We start from the raw sequence: 27,862 nt of genomic DNA, 5'->3' as shown, positions 1-27,862 counted from the left end.
ACCCCTTTGAAGTGAAATCTTAAGATCTTAAAATTATAACACAATATTCAGGAGGATGGATGAAGTACAATCATTAGACAAGAGGTAAGAACAAAATTCTGAATGCTGGGAGCAAATTAAAAGGTGAAAGTGACAAAATGGGGCTGCAATAACTGGAATTTATAGTATAATGTAAATAGGAGAAACAGCAAAGACTTGTCATAGGATGACCCAAGGAAAGTAGAAATTTGGAACTCCTACATAAATTTAAAGCCTGATACATGGTTCCAAACAAGAGGACCCATTAAATGACTTTATATGAACCATAAAATTCTATCACCTCTTTTCTTCCACCATCTTATAAAATTCTGGAAGCTAGGTACTCAAGCAAAGAATTTAATAATTTTTCTCTGAAGCAATTAAATGTTAAGTATAAATTTTTGTTTTTGTTTTATTCATCTTGTAACCAATCTCATCATTGACAAAATCCCACAAATACGTAAAGTTTGAAACCAACTTTATATTATCTCATTTTTAAATATGAAAGGATGTTCAAGGATCAATAGAGCAATCAAAAATTGAGATTTTTGGACTCAAAATGGACTCTAAATCAGGGTTTCTCAAGCATGGCACTATTGACATTTTGGACTTGATGCATTGTGTGAGACAACAGCACTTTGTCTTAATCATGATAACCGAAAGTGACTTCAAGCATTGCCAGTGTTCTCTGGGGACTGAATCATCTCCAGATGAGAACTATTGCTCTATAGGAAATAGATTGAGGAAAATAAGAAAATTTTAGAATAATTATATTTCAGTTAAATATTACATTCATAATACAAGAAAGATGTAAAATACCAAGTAGGAAATAATAACTGCTGAAGTTTAAAAGTATTATTTATAAAATTAAATTAAAAATATCTGATGGCTTATAGAAGTTAAGATTTATCACAGAAATAGAAGAAAAGGATAAAATAAGGGAAAATCAATAAATGAGATCTGATGTACAACTAAATATGAGCTCTGTAAAAGAGAGCAAAGAAAATAAAAACTAATAGACAAGTGTCTTGGCTGCATAAGTTTGGCAAGTATTCAAAGAAGTGAATGACAAAAGATACAGAGTTGGTTCTAAACTCTTTCCCAAAGGGTTTGCGTAGAAATTTATGAAAGTTACATTTGAGTGATGATGGCTTTTCCTGTAGTCATGTATGGATGTGAGAGCTGGACCATAAAGAAAGCTGAGCACTGAAGAATTGATGCTCAATTGTATTTTATAAATTGATGCTCAAAGGGAAGTGGAAAAGTCAAATATGTAGATAGAAATAAATTTGAATATATGAGGATTGATAATGAATAAAAACAGTAGTTTCCCAGTTAAGATGTAAAAGTTGGCTGCTGTGTCTTATTTCCCAAAGCCATAATTAATATATAAGAAAAGAAAAAAAGTGACAATAAAAGATATAACAAATGTAAACCAATCAAATATCCACAAAGAAAAGTATTATTTTAATATAAAAATAGATTGATAACTGATTAAATAAATATAAATCTATGAAAAAGTAATCTAATTTTGATAAAATTTGTAAAATCCATCATCATATTTCTAAGGCATTATAATGCCTACATCAATATTTGTATATTCAAATAGATAAAATTATAGATATGCCTCTACAACAGTAGTATGCAAAATCCAAAATTTAGAAAAACCACATTCTTCTTAAAATACACAGATATCTATTACAATCATGTACTAGACTTTAAAATAAGTTTAGCAACTTTAAAATATGATTGTGAGACTGATCAAATGCTTGAACCATAATGCAATTTAAGTTACAAATCGTTATCAAAATACAAAATGTGAGTGAAAAAATTTTAATGCACTTCTGCTGCTGCTGCTAAGTCACTTCAGTCGTGTCCAACTCTGTGTGACTCCATAGACGGCAGCCCACCAGGCTCCCCCGTCCCTGGGATTCTCCAGGCAAGAATACTGGAGTGGGTTGCCATTTGCTTCTCCAATGCATGGAAGTGAAAAGTGAAAGTGAAGTCGCTTAGTTGTGCCCAACTCTTAGCGACCCCATGGACTGCAGCCTACCAGCCTCCTCTGTCCATGGGATTTTCCAGGCAAGAGTGCTGGAGTGGGGTGCCATTGCCTTCTCCGTAATGCATTTCTAACTATCTCCAAATGATCTTCCATATAACATAAAAATAGAAGGCAATGAAAACACAATTATATTAATAAAATGAACAAGAATATATTGAAGAATGGGTTTAATATTAATATTAGACAAGAATAAAAATATGAAAATTGTGAAATGACTAACAAGTCTAAAGCAGAGCAGTAAGTAAATCTCAAAGAAGGTAGCAACTAGTTAACGTGAGAGAATTTAATCAGTTAGAGAAAGTAGGTGCAATAGAAAAGATTAAAGTTGGCAATAAAGAAAAAAATACTGTTTGAAAACAGTAATAAAAGACACGTTTTTCCTGAGGGTTAATCAGAAAAAAAGAAACATAGATACACACTAAAATGAAGAATAAACACTCATATAACCATTGGTTTGGTTTAATCACTCAGTTACGTCTGACTCTTCTGCAACCAGGACTGTAGCCTGCCAGGCTCCTCTGTCAGTGGAGTTTTCTAGGCAAGAATATTGGAGTGGGTTGTCATTTCCTTCCATTACACATATTTTATAAAGTTTAATATTCTTGAATCTGTTAAACAGCTTTTAAATGTATATGTTTTTCATATGAACAAAAACAGAACAAACTCTCAGGTCAAGTACACACGATTTCATTATCCATCTCTTAAAATTCAGAATGTGGAAAGTCATATACCATCCAAAGTTCTTCCATGGAATTCATGCAATATCTCTGACTTTACCCATTTGTATGTATCAAGTGTAAAAGCAAGCTATTGTGTAAGAGTTATTGTCCATTTTTCATCACCTTACAAATCTGAAATCTTTTTCTTTTCTTTTTCTGTATCTTACATTTGTATTGTGATATACTTGTGTAAGTTTAATTGTAAAACATGCTGAATCAATGCTTGCAATACGATTAGCACTGTAGTGTTAGTTAACACCTATAACATATCGTATGATTAACCTTTCTTTTTTGTGGCAAGAACATTTAAGATGTGGTCTCTTAGCAACTTTATATAATACAGTATTATTAACTATTATCACTATTCATCTTCTAACTACAATTAGAACTTACTCATCTTCTAACTATAATTTGCACCCTTTGAACAGTATCTCCCCAGTTCCCCTGACCAAGAGCCTCTGCTAACAGCCACTCTACTCTCTGTTTCTATGAGATTCTCTTGTGGATTCTACATATACATGAGATCATACGGTACTTGTTTTTCTCTGTCTAACTTATCTCAGTTAACTTAATGTCTTCAAGGTCTTAAAATGTTTTTCTTCAAGAATTATACTGCTAATGATAACCCACAGACACCTGTGTAGATCTTTCTACAATAATAAGGCTGACATAAATATTAAGTGGCTCTGAAAGCAGTATATTTTTCACATAAAGAAGAAAAGCAATGTAAAAATGTATGCAAATATCAGTGATTATTCATCTGAAAGACCAAAAAAGTCAAGCCCTTTGAGGAAAAGCTTATAGATAATAATGTATATCACATTTCATTGGAAGATCCAGAGAAGTGTGTACTCCCAGCAGATTTCGGTTGAGTCCCTCAACCCTTCTTCTGGACTTTGATAAGATACATGCTTCTGCCGCCACATGGGTATTTTTTCACTTGACAAGAGGATATGTTCTTGGATTTAAATAATTATATAAATTATAGACCCATTATTATTGTTTTGCTTTTGAAATAAATGTAGGTTCTAATTTAATTGTACATGACACATCATTTTATTAGGTTGTACAAAATAAGCATATTCTTTTAATCCTTACAATCAAAACTTGGTATAAAGTAAAAATTTCCCTTATCAGCATGCTTGTATTACTTGTAATTACTGCTAGCTTTCTGTTGGCTTTGCTTAACGTTTTTGATGCCTTGCTTTGAAGAATGAATCAATGAATGAATAAAACATAGTAGAAGTACAATAGTTCCAGTAGGATTTCATATGTACATGCATAGAAGTATATGAATACTACTAGACAATATTCAAAACTCTTCTCAATGCAGTTAAGAGTTGCATACACTGTGGTGTCCTGGTGAGGGCAGCAAAACATTCAGCCTTATATTAAAATAAGGTACTGTTCTACGCAAACTATGAGCTTGTGCAAAATCCAGAGTGTAGCTCCTCAGTCCCAGAGAAGGAACTCAGAGACAAAGATATTATTCTTTTCATCAAATCATTTACTTTATCATCACTTTTTCTTAAATCACAGTAGCTATATTATTAAATAAATGAATGTATGCCATTCATTTATTCTTTACCAATACATATATATCACAGTTACAGACCTTCAGGGATCTTAGGAACCACTGTAATTGAGAACAAGGAGAAATGCATAATCTTTTCTTAGTAGTTATGAGTAAATTGCAATTGTTCATATGCAACCTGCATTTTTTCTATTTTTTTGTATGCTAATCACCTGCTTAGAGTATCAGATACCTTAAAATATATTTCAAAGTGTATTTAAATGGATAAATGTAATAGCTTGTGCTGGTAAGTAATTTCAATGTAAGGTCAGAAGAAGGTCTACAAAATGATTTAAATCTTTTAAAAATTTTAAAATACGAAAGCTAAATAGAAATGTATCTTTGATAACTAAGGGGAAAGTGGAAACAGTAACAGATTTTATTTTCTTGGGCTCCAAAATCACTGCAGATGGTGACTGCAGCCATGAAATTAAAAGACACCTGCTCCTTGGAAGGAAAGCTATGACAAGCTTAGGCAGTATATTAAAAATCAGAGACATCACTCTGCCAACAAAGGTCCATATAGTCAAAGCTATGTTTTTTCCAGTAGTCATGTATGGATGTGTGAGTTGAACCATAAAGAAGGCTGAGCATTGAAAAACTGATGCTTTTGAATTGCAGTGATGGAAAAGATTTGAGAATCTCTTGAACTGCAAGGAGATCAAACCAGTCAGTCCTAAAGGAAATCAACCCTGAATATTCATTAGGATTAATGCTGAAGCTGAAGCTCCAATACAGTGGCCACCTGATAGGAGAAGCCAACTCTGGAAAACACTCTGATGCTGGGCAAGATTGAGGGCAGGAGAACTGGGCGACAGAGGATGAGATGGTTGGATGGTTAGATGGCATCACTGACGTAATGGACATGAGTTTGAGCAAACTCTGGAAGACAGTGAAGGACAGGAAGGCCTGACATGCTGCAGCCCATGGGATTGCAATGAGTCAGACATGCTGCTGCTAAGTCACTTCAGTCGTGTCCAACTCTGTGTGACCCCATAGACAGCAGCCCACCGGGCTCCCCCGTCCCTGGGATTCTCCAGGCAAGAACACTGGAGTGGGTTGCCATTTCCTTCTCCAATGCATGAAAGTGAAAAGTGAAGAAAGTGAAAGTGAAGTCGCTCAGTCATGTCTGACTCCTAGTGACCCCATGGACTGCACCCTACCAGGCTCCTCCATCCATGGGATTTTCCAGGCAAGAGTACTAGAGTGGGTTGCCATTGTCTTTTCTGAGTCAGGCATAACTTAGCACCTAAACAACAATAAACATTTTAGTACCTTAATCCATAGTGAGAGAGTCATTTCCTAGGCAGATTGATAAAATATTCAGGGTCCCCGAGGAGGAGAAAGGGGTCAAGAGGAGGAGATAGGGGTCTGGAATTCCCAAGCAGGAGGAAAGGACAAACCCTTTTTCCCCTCTACATTCCTTAGTCTTAGTCACATAAAATGTTGTTTTCTTCAAGCCCAGAACTGATGATTACACAACAAACAACTCAGTTTACACTCTGTACTAAGGATTATATAACAACAGTGTATCCTGCTTGAGCACAGTTTCTCCTTCCTGAAAACCTTCTGACTAATCCTGATCTTTTAGAAAGTGTATCATGGGGGTGGGTCTGGTAGGATCTTTCTATTGTTAATTTCTAATCATGGTATCCTAAAATGTAAATTGTGGGAGTGGGTCTGGTAAAATTTTCACAAACTTGAGACATTCTTTTGATTTATTGTAATAGTTAATTAAAAAGTATATAACTCTCTTGCTAAAAACTAGCAAGGTGGGTACTCTCCATCCCCCTTCTGATGTCTATGTCAGAAGCTTCTTTCTCTGTCCTTTTTCTTACTTTAATAAAACTCTGCTACACAAAAGCTCTTGAGTGATCAAACCTGATCCCTGGTCTGGAAGCTAAATCTTCTTCGGAGATCACGAATCCAACATTGTTCACCGTAAGTTATCAATAGCACTTATTGAACAGATATTATGTTGTTTAACAAATATTTACTTAACACTCTCATGGACTGTATGAAGGAAAAAAGAAAAAACTATATAAATAGCATTTAGAAGTACTGAAAATAGAGTAGTATTTGATTGACTTGAAGATTGTTTAGAGGTTTATCCTGTGCATGTGTGGATACTTTTAGTTATACATTTTAAATGAAAAGCAAATTAGCAGGATGGAAATAACAGTAGTGAAGAAAAGGAAGTGGGAAGGGGAGAAAGGCACAGAGAAAACTGAATTCTAATGTGCTTTATAGGACAAAGCACACTTTTCTGTCAAAAGTAAAAATGCTCTAGAAACCTGAACTGGAATCAACATTTTTGGTCTTTTTAGTGAGATACTATCCTTCCAGATGCATCAATGGTAAAAATTATTCTGTGGAAAACACCCATCTAACTGGAAATACTCCATTTTATGCTAATTAGCTTAGAACAGGCATGTCTTTCCTGGTATTTTCTACTTTTTTGTTTAATTGATACTATGATTTTGAACTTAAATATGTAGTTCTCAATGTACTGAGAAGCTCAGAATAAAGCTCAGAAATTACAAATTGGTTCTATATTATGAGTAACTAAAGAAAAAATGAATTAGCAGTGTTGTTATCTCTTCTTTGACATAGAATTACAACTTGGGTTTTATGTTTATAATGAGAAATTAAATAATTAATATTTACTGTGAACCTACTAGGAAGAAGTGTAAAATGTAGACTGATTTCAAAGTATGCATAGCCTAGGTGAGAAACCAGGCATCAATGTTATATATTAAAAGGAAATGTGAGGTGACATAATTCTGATTAAGGAAATTTGTAATTTGTAGCCAAATGAGTAGCAAAGATAGAGTTCTGTGGAATGAATTTTAAGCTATAACTGTCAGTCATTTATTTATTTGAAAATTTGTCTGAGCATCTACTATTTATTCCTGTTTTCATAGGGAACACCTGGGGAAGATATGTAGTAGTTAGAAAGAGGTTTGATTAGTGTGAAATCACAGTTAAAGGACTTAGTGGACATACTTTCCAGGCTCACTCTTTGCCTTAACATTCTAGGATGGCCTTTATCAGTATATTGCTTTATGATTCTCCTTTTATTCTGCTCTGGTTCTAATGCTTTCCTCTTAGTTTCCTGTTGGCATCAGATGTCTGTGCAATAGATAATCTTTAGGGTGAAGCAGCATGTGTATAAGATAATATGTACCTATGTGAAACTATAACTTTCAGGGAATTGTTAGTAAAGAGGTCTTGCTATTGCCATCCATGTCTAAATTGTGATATTATTTTGAGCACAGAGATTTGAGGTTTATATGTATCCCACAATATATATGCAGATATGCATTGATTGTTGTTTAGCCACTGTGTCATGCCCTACTCTTTTATGACCCCATGGACTGTAGCCTGCCAGGCTCCTCTGTCCATGGGATTTCCCAGGCATGAACACTGGAATGGATTGACATTTCCTTTTCAGGGGATCTTCACAAGCCAGGGATGGAACCCTGCATCTGCTGCATTGCAGGCAGATTCTTTACCACTTGAGAACCCCTGCAAATATGTACACACACACAACACACGCATATATGTGTGTGTGTGTGTGTGTAATATGTACATATATACATAAATTCAAATAGTTTACGGTTTATAGTGGGAGATAGGACGTGCCTTATAATATAAGCTAGAGTGTGAGAGAAGAATGGAACTATGCAATGTGAATTCTAGTTAGTTTGCACTTACATTTGTTGGAGAGTATTCATTAAAAATTACTCATGAAAAATCCCATGGACTGCAAGGAGATCAAACCAGTCAATCCTAAAGGAAATCAATTCTGAATATTTATTGGAAGGACTGACGCTGAAGCTGAAGCTCCAATACATTGGCTGCCTGATGCAAAGAGCCAATTCTTGGAAAAGTTGGGAAAGATTGGGAAAGATGCTGGCAAAGAGTGAGGGCAGGAAGAAAAGGAGATGACAGAGGATGAGATGGTTGGATGGCATCACCAACTCAATGGACTGAGCTTGAGCAAGCTCTGGGTGTTGGTGATGGACAGGGAACCCTGGCATGCTGCAGTCCTTGGGGTGGCAAAGAGTTGGAAACAACTAAGCAATTGAATAACAAAACATTTAAAAAGGAATATCTGCTTTACAAGCTTTCCTATTGGTTTCATACTTGGTTTTTACAGATCTCTGAGTTGGACTGTGAAGAAAGCTGAGTGCCAAAGAATTGATGCTTTTGAACTGTGGTGTTGGAGAAGACTCTTGAGAGTTCCTTGGACTACAAGGAGACCCAACCAGTCCATTCTAAAGGAGATCAGCCCTGGGTGTTCTTTGGAAGGAATGATGCTAAAGCTGAAACTCCAGTACTTTGGCCACCTCGTGCAAAGAGTTGACTGATTGGAAAAGACTCTGATGCTGGGATGGATTGGGAGCAGGAGGAAAAGGGGACAACAGAGGATGAGATGGCTGGATGGCATCACCGACTCAATGGACGTGAGCCTGGGTGAACTCTGGGAGTTGGTGATGGACAGGGAGGCTTGGTGCTGTGATTAATGGGGTCGCAAAGAGTCAGACAGGACTGAGTGACTGAACTTAACTGAACATGTCTTATTCTCCATCTTTATTAAAGTATAATCAATATATACAGTTTAATGAGTTTGGGCATATGAGTACACTCATGCTATCATCACTGCACATCAAACAGTGTAATAAACATACCCATCACCTCCAAAAGTTTCCTTGTGTCCTTTACTTTTTTTATATTTTATTTCAGTGCGACTTCCCTTTCACTTTTCACTTTCATGCATTGGAGAAGGAAATGGCAACCCACTCCAATGTTCTTGCCTGGAGAGTCCCAGGGACTGGGGAGCCTCGTGGGCTAGCGTCTATAAGGTCGCACAGAGTTGGACACGACTGAAGAGACTTAGCAGCAGCAATAGCAGCAGGAACATTTAACATAAGATCTATCTTCTTAAATTTTGAAGTGCATAATACCTTACTCAATTCTAGGCACTGTGTTTTCATCATCATCTCCAGAATTAATTCTTTATGATAAAAAAGTCCATTTAAAGAATCTTATAAAACTTCTAGGTGTGCACCTGGGTTTTGACCAGAAATTTCACATAGTTATTCATTTAAAAATATTTTGTGAACAGTGTAAAGAAAGTAAAATAACGGTCACCAAGATAACTAAGACACAGTCATTTAGAGTTTTCAGAAGCCCTTTACCTCTACCATCTTTTTTAACTCTCAGAGAATAGACTTGAAATAGGCAGAGTAGAAATTATTGCATAGCTGCTGTTTGATATAAATTGTGCATCTTTTATATTTTGAGCTGCAAAATGTAATGATTAACTTTATATTTGAGCATTAATTAGTATATTATGGGAGTTAAACACACTTTGACCTCTTTTGATTGCTTTTGTCATATTTTCTACAATGTTTTAGCATCTTTTAACTTTAATTTTCATAGTGTATTATATTTTACAGCTCAATAGTTGGCTAGTGTTGAAAGCTTTTCTGTTCACAGCCTCTTTTAAATTTATTAACATATGCAGATATTTTTATATATTTCTTATCTCTATAAGAAGAAAAGAAATAAGGGTGGTCCATACTTGGCTAATACTAGAAAGCTTTCTTTTCTCTTTTTTCTTGCTCACTCTCATTTATTAAAAGCTATCTATGAGTCAACACATACAAAAAATAACAATAGACCACATCAAAATATCATTTTGCATAAGTAATGAGAAGTATTTCTTCTAAAGTATTATTCTAGAAGGCATTGCCATGTATCTTTTTCACCTAGCTTTTGAAATAATTTAAAGTTATCATCATTCCCTGTGCAAACAGTTATGAGCATCTTTTAAGCTTCTTAACCTTTTACAGAAAGCAAACTAACATACCATAATGTTACTTGGAAAGAGTTTATGAAGCATATGGTGTCCATTTATCTTTACAGAAAATTAAGGATTCAAACATGGATTAAGCCACACAATCAAAGAGCTTGTATGTAGATTATTCAGTCTTGGCACTGTATCAAATTATTTGAATGCAGTGTTGCTGTTTCACCAAAAGATTATAATGGGAACTGCTTTTAAAACTCATTCCTCTATTTGCTCTAAGAAGTTATTGTGTAGTTCAAAATATTGACTTTACTCAATGTCTTCTATATGAAAATCTACTGTGAAAATATTAACTTATATTCACTAATTCTTAAGGAAATTGGTTTTCATAAGGAAACCATAGTTACCTCCCCATATTATAAGGTAACCCTCAATATGTAATAGTACTTACTATAATACTGCTTACCTCCAGAATTCTGCCACCCACTCATGGGTCTTTAAAAATATCCTGTACCCAGTGGACCTATTTATAAAGTAGACTCTTGGCTCATAAGATGTATTTGATTAACAGGACAGGGCATAAGATGTGGTGATTAATAATATAAAGAAAACATCACAGCAATTCCATAAGTTTGACATCACATGAGCAATTTCACAATAGTAGAATACACCTCACCTATAAGCATGCCCTTATAAATTAGCAAACATGTTATTACCCATTTATTTCAAATACCATAATGCTCAGAAGCAAGTGTGTCACCAAATTAAAATGACTCTGAAGACCTTATAGTCCTGATGGGTCCTGATAATCCTTTCCAATTTGAATTCTCCTTAAAAATGTGTCTGTATCTAAAATTTGTTGTTTTATTGTGTATATTTTCTATATAAACTACCTCAAGTCCTTTGTGAAACCAAACATGCTATTAATTAATTGCTTAATTCTGTGCAGCTGCATTGTGCCAGGCCCTCTGCCAGATGCTGGAAATACAAAGAAAAACATGACACAGTCCCTTTTTTCAAGAAGTTGAAAATGTAGCCAAAGTAGCTCCCATTTTCATGGCACTTTGGAATATAGCAAGTTCTTCCATGTTATCATATTTGATATACACACTTGGGAAATTTTAAAAGTGCATTAGAAGTATGTTTACTCTTCCTGGGCAGTGAACTGCAACAATTATTTTGTTCAATAATAGATCCACTGGGAAGAGGTAGCAATGTGTGAAAACTCAAATCTGAATAGATGTCTCATCCTGGGAGAATAACTAAACTTTGGGGGAAGCTGCCTTTGGTTCTGTGTTGTGTCATTGAATTTTGATCTTCGTGAAACAAAATGCTTTCATTGTGACCAGAATCTGAAAATCTTACATTTATTTAGATATTGCCAATTGTGTATACTTCTGCATTGCCTAGTAAAGGCAGTGACCTGACCTCAAATAGATTAGAATGCCAATAATCTACAGGTAAATATCAAAGGTAAAACTTGATACCATATTAACAAAAGTCTCTAATTTATTTATAGTCTGCTTAGACAATTTGTTTAAAGCAAAATAATTAACCGTTGACTAAATAGTAGTGATATAGTCATATTATAATTATTCATCTTTATTTTATTACACAAGATAAGCAACAAGCTAAACCACTACCACGATGATTATTGGCTTTGTGTTTTATTTGGTTATAATTTGAAAATAGATTTTTAAGTAAGGTTATTCACTCTCTCATTGTTTCTCTCCCATCCTCTTCACCCTATTAGTGATGGGAGGAGTCCAGCTCTGAGGTAATGGGGTTGGCCAAACACACAACTCCTGACCCTGGGCAATTGAGATTGAAAGCAGAGCAAGCACAGTGCAGCAAGCCACTTGCAGAGGTATGTGTGCTGATACTGGTTGTAATAACCCTCAGATGAAAAAAAAAAAAAAAAAAGAAATCTCCTCTTAACGGAGATTGAGAGAGCGTTTCAACATGTCTTTTGACTGGCGTGTTTGCAGATGTTTAAGTACTTTGAACAGAACTGTAATTATGGAAACGTGATTTTGCATCTCGTTGATTTACTTTAGAAACATCCCATTGAAATATGACATTTGATTTTGATTTTTCAAGACCACCTCAAAGACAAACTGGTTTATGTTATCTCCTAATGCTGTTGACATAAATTATGTGCTGGTGGTGCCTATTTCAGCAAATCTTCCTTCAGTAATATCATGAATTGTAAATATGCTACTAAACTAGTGATAAACTTGGTGGGAATGGACCACACATTTTCAGTGTAGGGTGATATCACCCACACAAAGAAAAAAAAAATTGGCTTGGAGTGGCATAATATTTGATATTACAATGGTCTGTAAACCTCCAAGGGGCCACTGTATATACGTGATATACACATGAAATTTTATGGTTGGAAGATTATGGGCAGGGGGAGATATCTATATAAAAGGCTCTTGACATGGGAAGTGATAAGTAGAAAATTAATAAGTTTGAGAAACAATGGTATAAACCAGTTGTATATGGTTTGAAGACATAAAGTTGATTGACCAAGAAGTAATTGATCAAGCAAAAGTAAAAACTTGGCTAAACCAGTAAAATTTCAAATGAAATAGTAGTAATGCTACAGTAAATAATCACATTCTAGAGAGTTTCCTATTGGAGTTAGAAATGGCAACCCATTCCAGTATTCTTGCCTGGGAAATTCTGTGGACAGAGGAACCTGGTGGGCTACAGTCCATGGGGTCCCAAAGAGTCAGACATGACTGAGCATGCATGCACACACACACACACACACACACACAGTTTCCTATAGGAGTTCTTATAAGAGAACTTAAAATGATAACAATTACAAAACTATAATTACAAAATTTCAGATATGCTGTTATCACTACTTATTTTTAGATTAGTTTAAAAGAAGTAGATAAAAAATTAAAAAGACAAAATTACTGGATTTTAATGTTTCATGTTTTAATTAATGTAATTAATGTATTTACTTCTAATTTCATAAATGATAGGACATTTCAGAATAATTAGAAATACTTTCAAGTTGAAATTAGGAAAAAATTTGTGGAACAGTATGTTAAAATAGTATGTCTTCTCAAACATAGAACTAAAAGTGAGATGCATTAAACTGTCAGGAAATTTGTATTGTGTTTCTACTTAATTTTTAAATCAAAGTAACAATATTTATAATTTGTGGCAGGCAAGTGTTTTTCAATGACAAGTATTTTTATTAAGGCTGTATACTAACAAAAAATTCAAAGAAGTGAACTACATAAGCTTTACAAATAGCTAACCAATTCAAATAAATTCAGCTAGGTTTAAGTACTACAAAGTCAACTACAATTATACGTTAAAGTGGTCTTAAAAATAGAGGCCTTTTAGAAAGTTACTGTAAAATAAACTTTCACCAAATTTGCCCCCCTTAGTTAAAACTGAATATACAGAAAACTTCATTTAAGAAAAACAGCAAGTTTCTGCATGAGTTTAAAATGCAAATCTAATACCCGTTTAACAAAATTGCTTTGAAAATAGCTATTAAACTAGTGAATTTTGTTTATAAGATGTTATTCAAAAGTTTGAATTATATTTGAAATATTCCATGTATATATCCCATATATTTTCTAGACCAGTCAATGGATTTTTTCTGAGTGACAATTTCAAGCTGTGCCATATTAGAATAAGGAGGAATACATAAAAAAATAAAAGGTTAGGCAGATAATATTATAAGGACATAGACAAAAAATATAAATTGTTCATTATCATATATGTAGAATCTTGTATTCTCAAAAATGTTATTAATTTAATTGAAAAATAAAGATAAAGAAGAATTTGTCACTTATCAACAAATCACACTATGAGAGATAATCAAGTTGATAAGGAAAAATATATTTCAGGAAACATACACACATCTATATGCATATATACCTATTTATATGTGTATATACATGTACAGGTTTACTTGTATGTATACCACTCTGTATTTGTGTGTGTGTGTATATCTATTGTGGCTCAGCTGGTAAAGAATCCGCCTGCAATGCAGGAGACCTGGGTTTGATCCCTTGATTGGGAAGATCCCCTGGAGAAGGGAAAGGCTACCCACTCCAGTATTCTGGCCCAGAGAATTCCTTGGACTATAAAATCCATGAGGTCGCAAAGAGTAGAACATGACTGAGTAACTTTTACACTTTCACATTAACTTATGTAAATCAACTATAAGACATGAGATCACATCCTAGACTTCATGGTAGCTATTAGAAGGAGAAAGGCTTTTGATAAAAAGAAACATTCCAGGAAAAAGATATGTCACAGTGATTTAGATATGAACTTCAGTTTGAAATAACTGGGAGCTAAGTATTACACTTTTAATCTAAGTGCACCTAGCATACTATATGTTCAAAGAAATAAATGGCCTCTTTGTTAAACTGACCGTGTAATTTATTATATGGATCAACTTTTGAAAGTGAAGTTGTATGCTATGTGTATTCACTACTAGAAAACCCAGCATAAACCAGGACCTTTCTGGGAAAACCATAATGTTATGTTTACTTTACTCACATTTCAGATCAGTCTGATTTCCTGATTTATTGACGTAGAAAAGGGCATTTAGAAGGAGGAAACTGAGTAGCCCCCAAATTCTCTGGAAAGGCCAGAGAATCACACTAAGTGCGTGGATAGAAGCATAAGTGGCCCCACTGTCAGAACTGGTTGAAGTCTTGCCACAGCACATCTTGTGCTGAGGATGGTGTTGCCAATGTTCTGACCAATGGTACAAACTTTCCCGTCAACCTCACCCTCAGCCAGGGATATCCTGAGAAGATGTTCCTTGTCCGGGTTGTACTGCATGAGCCTCCTTCTGCCAGTACTACCACTGCTGGTGGAAATCTTTCCATTTCTCTTCCCACATGTCACTAGGTCTAATGTCAAAATCCAGGCATGTGAGTCTAACTGGCCAGGCCAAGTCTTAATAGTCTGCTAGATAGAGCCACCATGAGATCTGGGAAAATAGAGAGCTAATGTTTTTAACATGTATAATAGTATATACAACTTATTTCCCAACAAGAGTTAAAAGAAACTGACTAGTGTTATGAAATAAGATTCCCACACAAACACAGTGTATGGAAATCTATGAATTTTCTGAGTTTGATGCCAAAGTCCTTGATATTTTGAAAGCTCCAGGTAACTGCTCATGTGAGATGATGCTTTTTCATCTAATAATTACCAGAAATGTAAGAGTTGCCAATTCCAACTGATTAGAAAATGACATGTTTTCTGCCTTAACAAGTACTATTTAATCTTTTTCCTTGGGTAATTCAAAGTGCCCGATAGGATTTCCATTTTTCATGATGTTGAAATAAAAATTATATGCTAGTACATAGTGCTTGTGCAAAAATCTAAAAGAGATGGTGTTGACCTTTTACATCAGCTGATTAGACATTAGCCATCTACATGTGGTGATTTAATGGCCATCACAAAAACCAATCCACCTCTGTTAAATATATCACTCTACCTGGCCTGCAGTAGTGCATGTGATAAGGAGATTTATTCCTCCTGATCAAAACATTGCCTATACAAGAAGCAAGAATGAAAATGCAAATGGTGGCATTGGCCATCTTTTTATATTCTGGTATCTTACACAGGGTAAATATTATATGACATATAATGCCTTCAGTGTATGAATGTTTATGTGCAGCTTCTGTGTGCATGCAAAGATAAATAATTGATATCAACATCTACCTTTTTTGAAAACTATTAAAACAGAATACTGGTATAGTAAACTTTTAAATTGTTGTATTATTTTGAAATCTCATGAACACTCTCACATCACAAAGAGTCAAATTTTGGCCTAAAATAAGACCCATAGGCGACATTGTAATGGACATGATAAAGATAATAATGTAACTAATGAACAGAGATTTTTAAGTCATATTTTTATCAAAGAAAAAAAAGAAGGAAAACAGTTAAGCCTCTTTAAAAATTTGTCACAGTTCCTGAAAGACTGGGCTTTGCTGGTGGCACTAGTGTTAAAGAATACACGTGCCAATGCAGGAGACACAAAAGTAGGCTAAATCCCAGAGTGGGGACGATCCCTTGGAAAATGAAATGGCAACCCTTTCCAGTATTCTTGCCTGGAAAATCCCACTTACAGAGGAGCCTGATGGGCTATAGTCTGTGGTGCCACAAAGAGTTGGACATGACTGAGCGCACCCAAAACACTAATAGAGTAAGAAGTAACATTTTTGATTTTATGCGTTTTAAAAGTCCAGTCAATAAGCTGAAGAGGTAAACTCTCTGGGTCTTTGCTAAACCACTTCAGTCGTGTCCGACTCTGTGCAACCCCATAGACGGCAGCCCACCAGGCTTCCCCGTCCCTGGGATTCTCTTGCAAAAGTACCAATTCATCCCTATCATTAGCATCATTACACATTTGTTGGTTGTCAACCAGGTGCATGGTACTGTACCAACTTTTAAGGGATACACAAAATGTAAGTTAGAAACTCATTTTCTGGAGAAAAAAGGAATTTTATAAATATATGCATGAGAAAATATATCTAGTGCACATAATGCATAGAAAACATGAAACCTAAAAGCCCACCTAAATAATTCATAGATTGTATTTCTTTTCCAAGTTCCTTATTTGTGAATTAATCCTGTCTCCAAGCTTTCTAACTCCTATGGTCTGCTCCACTCGATTTATTGCTGTTGGATTATGCATTCTTGTTCAGTTGTGTTTGATTCTTTTTAAACCATATAATATGTCCAGTACTCTGCTAAGTGACAGATATAAAAAGATGAAAAGATTTGACTTCTGCCCTCAAGAATGTTACACTCTGGTGAGAAATCACTGCCTCAAAACAAATAATTTTTTTTAACACAATTTAGTAGCTATTCTATTGTTGGTATTAAAGTGAAAGGGAGTGAAATGCATAAACGACTTGGTATGGAAAGGACTCACAGAACTGATGTTAAGTAAAAATTATATCTTAAATGTTGAACAGGAATGAAGATGGCAATTGATGTACTCTATAAAAAATTAGAAATGAAAATGAATTTGTTCAAGTAATAAGGTCAGCATTGGCTTCACTTTAAAAATCCTGAACTAGTGAGAAATATTTTAAATGATAATAAATAATAGTGGCAGGGGTTTAGGGAAATGGGAAATTTCATCTACTGCTCATGGTGTATAAACTGGCAAAAAGTTTGTGTAGGCAATTTGTCAATTTGCATCACCTTTCTCCTAGACTTTGACCTGGCAATCCAACTGCTAGGGATCTGTAATGAGAAGATAAATGATGATGTTTACAATGGCCTATGTACAAGGTTGTTCTTTGCAACATCATTTATGAGGGCAAAATCACCTATGAGGGCAAAATCTTTAGAAATAACTAAATATCCAACAATGTAGAATTATTTCAAAGAATAATGTTACATCATGCAAGCAAATTCAGCCCCTAATGTAATATAGTAATGGATGTTTATTAACACTGAACATTTTCAGAAATAAATGTTAAGTGCAAAAAGTATATTACAAAATATATAGCTGTATGTTCACCATAGTAATTTCTGAATGCTGCAACTCTGTGATTTTAATTTTGCTGTGTTGTTGCTCTCAACATTTTTCCAAAATCTAAACAAGTAATATATATTTCTTTTATCTTAAAAATTTTAATACATATGCTGTAGGAAACAAAAACAGAGCTATATTTTGTAAGTGATTATCTGCAAGGTCTTTTTTAAAGAATAGAATACGTTCTTAACAGTATGTACTTAAATACCAATTAAAATAATAAACAATTGTACAACTATATGTCCTTAGTTCAGTATAGTATACTGTATCATAGTGCATACATATGAGTAACAAAAAACTTTAGTTGCCTAATTCATGTTATAATAAAATGAAAAGAAAAAAAGATTTTCTTACTTACAAACTTGTATTTTTGATCAGGGTTCTCCCCAATAGGTCCAAAAGAGTGACTTCTATGAGACTTTGTGGGAAATCAGTTTCAACTCCAAGATGATTGAAATTAAGACACAGGCAATATAAACTTAAAGTGATATGAAAATGAGAAAATGATACTTCAGGACATAATGTAAAAATGGGAAAATACCTTGATATGTCCTACTAAGTTTACTGTTTATTTGATGATACAGTATGTACGTTTTGAAAATCAACTTACTATAAAAGAAATATTTTTAAAATATTTTATTGTTTTGCCTTTCAGAAGTTATATAATATAATAATTATCTTGGCACTCCACTCCTAGAATATTATTTATATGTAAAAAGAAGATATGGAGAAATTGGAAATCTTACATTCTAAACATATTAGTTTGTAGGTATAATTGATTTATTTCCTTGTCTCTTAGTTTTTACAGTTGTTCCCAGAAGCAAGAATTCCAATAACTCCTTTATCTTATGAACTTTAGGAAAGCACAGTATAGATTAAACTCAGAACTAGTGAGTTCTGTTTACAGTGGCTCTTACATTTATTCTTGGCCTCAAGCCCTAGTGAATATGCAAATACATGAACAAAAAATCCTAAATCCAAATATGAAAAATGTAAGGAATAATGAGACACTAGACTTTTACTGAAATTATTTTTTAGAGAATTGGATTGAGAAAAAAAGTCCTTCAAGAGATCAAAAATCTGCAAGCTCCAAAGATTTAATTTAGTAATAAGGAGAGCTGAACTAAGGTAACAGCATTGCATATTTAGAATAGATAGAGATTTAGGGTTGAGAGTAAAAATTTGACTCATGAGGGTGTAGCTTTGTTATCTTTGCCAGTATCAACAGATGTTATTTAATCTTGGTATATAACTCAAATGTACCTCAGTTGCAGCTTCAACACTTATAAAATAGGAGAATGATATCACTATACATGAATAAATTTCAGTATTTCCCTCTGGAATAAAAAGTAGTGTGGATAGGAAAGATTAAAAATGAACTTCTTATGTATGATTTTGTATTTCTTAAAAATATTACTTTTATAATTAAAAATCAAATGGAATACTTTAAAAATTATTGTAAGGATTATATACTGAGGAATAAAAGGATATAAAATTAATGTTTGCTATAAATTCTACTTTTTCATCTTAAATATGCAGTGCACATATGGAAGTGTCTGGAAATTTGATGTCATTTGCGAAAAAAAAGAGATCATTAACAGATAGCCCCTTTCCGTTAATGACTTTGTGATGTTTACATCATACTTGTGTCACTTGAGAGATGAACCTATTTGAGAAAGAATAAGAAAAAGAAAAGAGCATTGAATGATGCAATTGAAGTACTTTTGGCCACAGCATAAAAATGAAACTATAGTCCTGAGCAAATATTATCAATTCTCATCATCATCTGGAGTGTCCTTTATCTCTGGCTCCTGAGATCATCTGTTATAAGAGGCAAAGCAATTGAAGTAGTTCGCTTGAACTCAAATAGATATCGTAGAACCCTTTTATGAAGAGTTCATGCCTAAGAACTGTTCCCCTAAGGCATTAGAAATGTTTAGATCACATACACATTCCCTATTTTTTTTTTTACTACGCACCAAGAAATGTACTGTTGTTTTATTTGAAGAGTTATCCTCCCAGAAAGGTGGGTGTACTTTTCTTGATTGCTTTATTTCTCTGAAATATATTTATTATAAAAATAATTATGAAGACTTTTACCAACTTATTAACAAGGGTACATTTTCCATTGATATATATGTGTGTGACTGTTCTCTGCTTACAAATTTGGTAGTGGATATGTTCATAGAGGCGATAGGTGGCTCAGAGGTAAAGAATCCACATGCCAATGCAGGAGACACAGGAGACGAGGGTTTGATCCCTGGGTGGGGAAGATCCCTGGTGGAAGAAATGGCAATCCACTCCAGTGTTACTGCCTGGAAAAATCCTATGGGCAGAAGAGCCTGGTGGGTTACAGTCCATGGGGTGACAAAGAGTCAGACACAACTGAGCATGCACATATTGGGCTATCCCACACAGGCAGAGGTTTAAAAAAAGCTATTTGAAGATGGTAGAATTGGACAAAAAGTGTGTAAGATACTGAAACAGGAAAATCCTATCCATAAATTTTCCAAAATGATTGGTGCTTTGAGAGGCAAGAAACAATCCGGAGAGGAAAGAAGCAATTAGGAGAGAAAGATACAGAGTTTAATGGGTGGGGGAGGGGTGGATTCTGAATATCAATTGTTTATTATCCCAACACTGTTCGTTTAAATACATCCTTTCAGCTTCTTCGCATAAAGTATTTATTCAACAAGTTAATAAATATGTAACCAATTAAGCATTAAAGTGTGATTTTTAGATGATTATCATCAATATTTTCCTTCCCAAATAGCCAGCGTTTTCCTGTCTCCTTCAGAGTCTTGCCACAGATACTGCAGGACTCTGCCCTCCTCCCTCAGGGTGGTTTCTGGGGCCAAGAAGTTTCAGATCTGAGTCCTCTTACAAAGAAACCAATATCCTCCACCCCATCTGTAGTTCTCAACTGCATAGCATTATTTTTGAGAAAAGGTTTCAAATTGATTAAGCTCTTTTCCCTGTTCCTGCAAGTGGTAGTAGGTTAAGTTAAATAAGAACAAGATTGTTTATAGAAGCATAATAGATTGTCTGAAAAAAGGCCTTTCAGTCTCTCCCTCTTTCTCTTTCTCTCTCCTCTCTCTCAAATACACACACACTCACACATACACACTATACAGAGCTGAACCTTCATCCATGACCCCCACTGAATTTCACCAGAATATAACAACACATTTGATTATATGAAAATATTATATATAGATATGATAACTGTCCCTCCCCAATTATCACCTTCTGGTCCTGGTGTAAGAAATCTCCTCTACATTTCCCTGAATTTTCCCAACCCCTTTCCTCCCCCCCAAACTTTCATGCTTTAGCCTTTTCCAAATGCGTGATCCTTGAATATTTGATCTTTTATGCAGCTTATTAGAGACTTGTAACAGCTGTCCAACTTGTGTAAGACCTAATTAAAAGGGAAACTGACATGAACATAGTATTCCTGCTTAGACTGAAGAAAGAACCAAAAAACATTTTTTTAAGGCCTGTAAATTCCAAACACTAAATCAAATCGATGCACACAATTTTTACCAGTGTTGATGAGAAAGGTGTTGACTCTGTTAAGTCAACAAAACAGCCTTCAGAGAGAAGCTGCATTTCATATTCTCCCCCCTCCCAGATGTTAGTAGAACTTGGTTTTTATAAGCTCTATCTAAGTTTGAAGAACCTATGGATTCCTTCCCCAGGAAAAGCCTGAGTACATTGCCCTGGCAGCACCACTGACCCAGCAAAGAGCAACTGGCCAGTACCTGAATAATGTTTGCACAGAGCTTTGGAGACTGGAGATTTCTCTCTCTCTCTAGCAAAATGCAACTGGTTATTTACTTGTATGCATTTTAAATTCCTCCAAATGGATGCAGAAACTTTGTGTGTTTGAGAGACTGAGGGAGTGTGTGTATGTGTGTTTGTGGTGTGCATGCATCAGTCTGCCAGTGGGTTTTTAAGAGCACTCACGAATCATACTGGGATTTTTCCCTGCCCCCTCCCTTCTTTTCCTGTTCTCAGTGAATGCTTTTGGGTCTGGAATCAAAGATGCAAGCGTACATTGTGTTTTCACCCTGTAGACTTAAGTAACATTCAGGAAATATCAGAAAAACCTAACTCTCAAAGACCAAATTGACTAAAATTCTATAACAAGTTTTAAAAAGTATGTGCCTAAATTACATAGCTCACAGCAAAAAAAAAAAATACCCAAATTTATAATGTAAAATATATATGATATGAATGTATATTTCAAATAGCCACTTTCAATATGCTAAAATAAAAAAATGGGGGGGTCTCAAAGACATCAAATAGCATAAAACATTGTACTGCAAAGACGGAAGAAATGCATTTAAAGCACCGATGAAAATGGCGTGCGGTATAATTACCTCAAACTGCTGTTCGCTTGACACCCTGACACTAATTTTATTCAAGCCATCGGGAAATAAATGTTTTAAAAGCACTCTTTCCAAACGCCGGAGCTAGTGGGGGCTGTGAGTTCGTTAAGGAAAGGAAAGGGTAAAGTTTTCAGCACGCAAAAAGAATTAAATAATCCTTTTAAAATCAGCATCTTTGTGAATCGCCAGCCTTTAATGCCCACATTTTTAACGCTTGCCCTGTACGTGGATTGATTTTTTTTTTTTTTTTCCTTCAGCATTCCCTCACCAGATGGATTTTTGCTACTGCAGATCAGCAGAGGGTGTCAGATCTTTGAGTGCACCAGGCTGGAACGAACAGAGCTTCTTAGCAACTCTCTTCTCCCCCCCTCCCTATTCTCGCGTTCTCTCGCTCCCTCAGACAGCTCCCCCCAACCACCCGCCCTCCGCCCCCTCCACGTAATTCCGAAAGAGCAGAAGAAAGAGAAGGAGAACAAGAAAAGAAGAGCTAGTAACCGAGAGAGAGCCGGAGTCCAGGAAAAAAAAAAAAAAAAAGGCTGAAGAGGACCGAAGGGGAGGAAAGGGAAAGGATGGACAGCCACAAAACGCAGCGATTGCGGAAAATTTCCAGCGCCATTGGTTCGGCAGCGTGAGTCCTTCGGTCCGGCGTGATTTCAGCACCGGGGGGACTGGACAGCACCTCGGGGGGACTCCTGGGCAACCCGCAGCCACGGCAGGAACTCCATCAAGCAGCCTCAACAACAGAAGCCACTGAAAACCCTGCTTTGTATCAGAGAGGCAAGGTCAGTCCGACGCACAGCCATGCACAGGCAGTGCGCCTGTACTACGCTGCAAACCCTCTGCTTGTTTCTCTAACATGCACTTGCTTCTAATTACCAGCATTGTTCCCTTTCTGATTAGTGAGGAACTAGGCAAGAGTCTGTAAGGGTGTATTTTTAATTTATATGTACATATTTAACTTCTTTTTCGTTATCTTTAAAGGGTTGAGAGGGAGTGGGGTTACTGGTTCTACTTTTTTTTTTTTTTCTTTTTGCTTGCCTTGCACTACTGTGCCTGAATAGTTTGTAGATATAATTATTGACTGGCGCCTGGGTTGTTGCAGTGCGGGGGGGTTAGGGAGGAAAGAATCCACCCCCACCCCCCCAAACCCTTTTCTTCTCCTTCTCTGGGTTCGGACATTGGAGCACTAAATGAACTTGAATTGTGTCTGTGGCGAGCAGGATGGTCGCTGTTACTTTGTGATGAGATCGGGGATGAATTGCTCGCTTTAAAAATGCTGCTTTGGATTCTGTTGCTGGAGACGTCTCTTTGTTTTGCCGCTGGAAACGTTACAGGGGACGTTTGCAAAGAGAAGATCTGCTCCTGCAATGAGATAGAAGGGGACCTACACGTAGACTGTGAAAAAAAGGGCTTCACAAGTCTGCAGCGTTTCACCGCCCCGACTTCCCAGTTTTACCATCTATTTCTGCATGGCAATTCCCTCACTCGACTTTTCCCTAATGAGTTCGCTAACTTTTATAATGCGGTTAGTTTGCACATGGAAAACAATGGCTTGCATGAAATTGTTCCTGGGGCTTTTCTGGGACTGCAGCTGGTGAAAAGGCTGCACATCAACAACAACAAGATCAAATCTTTTCGAAAGCAGACTTTTCTGGGGCTGGACGATCTGGAATACCTCCAGGCTGATTTTAATTTATTACGGGATATAGACCCGGGGGCCTTCCAGGACTTGAACAAGCTGGAGGTACTCATTTTAAATGACAATCTCATCAGCACCCTACCTGCCAACGTGTTCCAGTATGTGCCCATCACCCACCTGGACCTCCGGGGAAACAGGCTGAAAACACTGCCCTACGAAGAGGTCTTGGAGCAAATCCCTGGCATTGCTGAGATCCTGCTAGAGGATAACCCATGGGACTGCACCTGTGATCTGCTCTCCCTGAAAGAATGGCTGGAAAACATTCCCAAAAATGCCCTGATCGGCCGAGTGGTCTGTGAAGCCCCCACCAGACTGCAGGGCAAAGACCTCAATGAAACCACTGAACAGGACTTGTGTCCTTTGAAACACAGAGTGGATTCTAGTCTCCCGGCTCCCCCTGCCCAAGAAGAGACCTTTCCCCCTGGCCCCCTGCCAACTCCCTTCAAGACAAATGGGCAAGAAGATCATGCTACCCCAGGGTCGGCTCCAAATGGAGGTACAAAGATCCCAGGCAACTGGCAGATCAAAATCAGACCCACGGCAGCGATAGGGACTGGCAGCGCCAGAAACAAACCCCCAGCCAACGGCTTGCCCTGCCCTGGGGGCTGCAGCTGCGACCACATCCCGGGGTCGGGTTTAAAGATGAACTGCAACAACCGGAACGTGAGCAGCTTGGCTGATTTGAAGCCCAAGCTCTCCAACGTGCAGGAGCTCTTCCTGCGAGATAACAAGATCCACAGCATCCGAAAATCGCACTTTGTGGATTACAAGAACCTCATTCTGTTGGATCTGGGCAACAACAACATCGCCACCGTAGAGAACAACACTTTTAAGAACCTTTTAGACCTCAGGTGGCTGTATATGGACAGCAACTACCTGGACACGCTGTCCCGGGAGAAATTCGCTGGGCTGCAAAACCTCGAGTACCTGAATGTGGAGTACAACGCGATCCAGCTCATCCTTCCAGGCACCTTCAACGCCATGCCCAAACTAAGGATTCTCATTCTCAACAACAACTTGCTGAGGTCCCTACCCGTGGACGTGTTTGCTGGGGTCTCGCTGTCTAAACTCAGCCTGCACAACAATTACTTCATGTACCTTCCAGTGGCCGGGGTGCTGGACCAGTTAACCTCTATCATCCAGATAGACCTGCACGGAAACCCCTGGGAGTGCTCCTGTACCATTGTGCCTTTCAAGCAATGGGCAGAACGCCTGGGTTCCGAAGTGCTGATGAGCGACCTCAAGTGTGAGACGCCGGTGAACTTCTTTAGGAAGGATTTCATGCTCCTCTCCAATGACGAGATCTGCCCCCAGCTGTACGCGAGAATCTCGCCCACGTTAACTTCGCACAGTAAAAACAGCACTGGGTTGGCGGAGACCGGGACTCACTCCAACTCCTACTTAGACACCAGCAGGGTGTCCATCTCCGTGTTGGTCCCAGGACTGCTGCTGGTGTTTGTCACCTCCGCCTTCACTGTGGTGGGCATGCTCGTGTTTATCCTGAGGAATCGAAAGCGGTCCAAGAGAAGGGACGCCAACTCCTCGGCGTCCGAGATTAATTCCCTACAGACAGTCTGTGACTCTTCCTACTGGCACAATGGGCCTTACAACGCAGATGGGGCCCACAGAGTGTACGACTGTGGCTCCCACTCGCTCTCAGACTAAGACACCTAGCCTGGGTAAAGCAGAGGCGAGAGGACGAGGGGAAGGATGGAGATGCCCCTCCACGGCCCCACTCTGCCCGCATCCCTGGGGGTGGGGTAGATCGGAGGAGCCCACACCCAAGTTCAGCGCGCCCCGAGGCTTGATGGACAAAAGTAAATAGATAACTATGGACTCGCTCGACGCAGAGGGTCTGACCCCTTTAGTTCCCTTCGGGAAACAAAGAGCAGACTGTGGTGAGCTGGCAGAGCGCTGCCAACTCGCTCTTTGCTGCAGCCCCTTTTGACAAAGCCCAGCAGGAGCCCTGCTCAGAGCGGAGACGGTGCCCCTCCCCGCGGGGGAGGGGCTGGAGGGGATGGCTGCTGCGGTCCTATACATATATACATATACCTACATCTATATAGAGAGATAGATTATCTATTTTTCCCCCTGTGGATTAGCCCCGTGAGAAGGCGGGGGCGCGATGGCTCCCTGTTGGCTACGGAGGGATGGGCGGTTGCACGAAGGCATGAATGTATTGTAAATAAGTAACTTTGACTTCTGACAAAAAGTGCTGCATGGCTCGCATGGAATCCACGCGCTCCAGGGACGCTGCCCTCCCAGCGACTGGGGACCCCGTCACGTTCACAGCACCCACCCTCTTACCTGATAAGTCCCATCATATCAAACTTTCTATAAACAAAAATACAGCATAATCAGAAAGTGCCATTTCGCCATTATTTGTGATCGGTAGGCAGTTCAGAGCGTTACGTTTACTGTGAACAACAACAACAACAAATGTAAAGGTTTTATTTAGGATATTTGCATGGCTAGTCATCAGTCCATTTTATGAGTTAAAAATGTATTTTGTTGAGCAAAGTTTTTATGGGTTGTTTTGGGTTTTCTTTTATTTTGATGGTGATTTTTCTTTTGGAGGGGGAATATTTTTCTATACATATCCAATAATGCCTTCCATCTGAATGTAAAATAAGTACCCATGATTTCTATTATAGTATCAGTGTAATTATTAAAAAAAAAAAGATTTTGAGGCAGTTAAGCATGACCAATTAATGTCACTCTAGTGCTTAGGCTGCGATCCTATGGTAGCAATTCTGTGCTGGTGTAAATCTTACTTATAAAGTAGGAAAAAAGAACCGAGGAAGCACGTGGAACTTACTAATTCTATTCGAGGATTTTATAATGGCATATTTTTTCAGTATTAAAGTGAAAATGTTTTCAACTCTGGGTCCTTACATTTTTCCAGCTTCGTATTTGCAACATGGTAAATTGGATTTGCGGTGGAAGGGATGCGGGAGGGGGGTGGTTGGGAGTGGATCCCTTTAAGAGCTACATTAAGGCTCTATCTTTAATCCTCTCAGCTTTTTGCCCTTTAGTAGCTCCCCTCCCCCTCCATCCCCGCCGGGACTTTTCCAGCTTTCCCCTGTGGTTAAGTAAGGTCTTTCCCCGACACACCCCCTCCCCCTCCCTTCCCCCCCCCCCATCCTTATGCGGCAGTGAATCCCTTTATTAATACTGGAAATCCCTGGCTGCTGCTGCTGCTGCTGCTGCACACACTGCAGATATGTTAAGGATGTTAGTAGTGATTTGATTTAATTGACTGTCTAGATCGGTCTCATTAAACAGTGGAGGTTTCATTGGTCAGCACTCTTTGATGAAAGACAGCCCTAATGACTGGCATTTGAGATGCTGCTGGCATTTTGAATTCAACATCTGCTGAAAACGGTAAAACTAATTAGTGCCCACCCACCCTGCCCGCCCCAGCAACTGCATATTGAAATTTGTTAAAGCACTCATCTTTATGGAAATCAATCATTATCCTAAAGAAGCGTTTCTCTGCCATCATTCGGATTTCTGGTTGTGGCCCAGTAATTAACAAGAAAAGCATTGAACTGTTTGAATTTTATGAGCCAGTGTAACTCTGGCCTCAATCATATTCCTCCGGGATTTCTAAGCAGTCTATTTTATCAGCAGTTAGGGGACAGAACAGCAAGTAAAACCAGTGTTGATGGGGTCTGCATTCCACCACATATCCACCTTTGAGAAGTATGTTAAAAGACTGCAGACCACAGATTTAAACACACACACACACCCACACACACACACAATTGTAGGATTGTAAACCAGCCAATGAAAGCCCCCAGAGCAGCTGTAAGATTTGCCTTCTAGAACTCATATTCTAAAGAGAAGAAATTTCCCAGAACAGTGATGTTCTAGAGTATGTATTATTTATTTTAATGCTTTTTAAATAAAATCTTTATTATAAACCATGACTATTCCTAAGGCCATTCATCATTTTCTCTCTTGATTCTTTTGTTTGTGGAATGCATTTCATAGTAGTGTGATTATAAGCTACTATTCTTTGACAAAT

The 27,862-nt window shown here is 37.3% G+C and overlaps 1 protein-coding gene across 1 annotated transcript; it reads left to right on the top strand.

The window, feature by feature from the left end:
- The first annotated feature begins 23,406 nt into the window (after positions 1-23,406).
- Positions 23,407-26,707, top strand: SLITRK1 (SLIT and NTRK like family member 1). Its single transcript, XM_069602137.1, has one exon. The coding sequence runs from the start codon at positions 23,407-23,409 to the stop codon at positions 25,495-25,497; it is 2,091 nt and encodes a 696-aa protein (XP_069458238.1). The 3' UTR covers positions 25,498-26,707.
- Positions 26,708-27,862: the final 1,155 nt, after the last annotated feature.

This window comes from Ovis canadensis, chromosome 10 (assembly GCF_042477335.2).
Source record: "Ovis canadensis isolate MfBH-ARS-UI-01 breed Bighorn chromosome 10, ARS-UI_OviCan_v2, whole genome shotgun sequence".
In the NCBI taxonomy this organism is placed as follows: domain Eukaryota; kingdom Metazoa; phylum Chordata; class Mammalia; order Artiodactyla; family Bovidae; genus Ovis; species Ovis canadensis.
The sequence above is the reverse complement of the archived record's forward strand: the minus strand, read 5'-3'. Positions and strand labels throughout refer to the sequence as shown.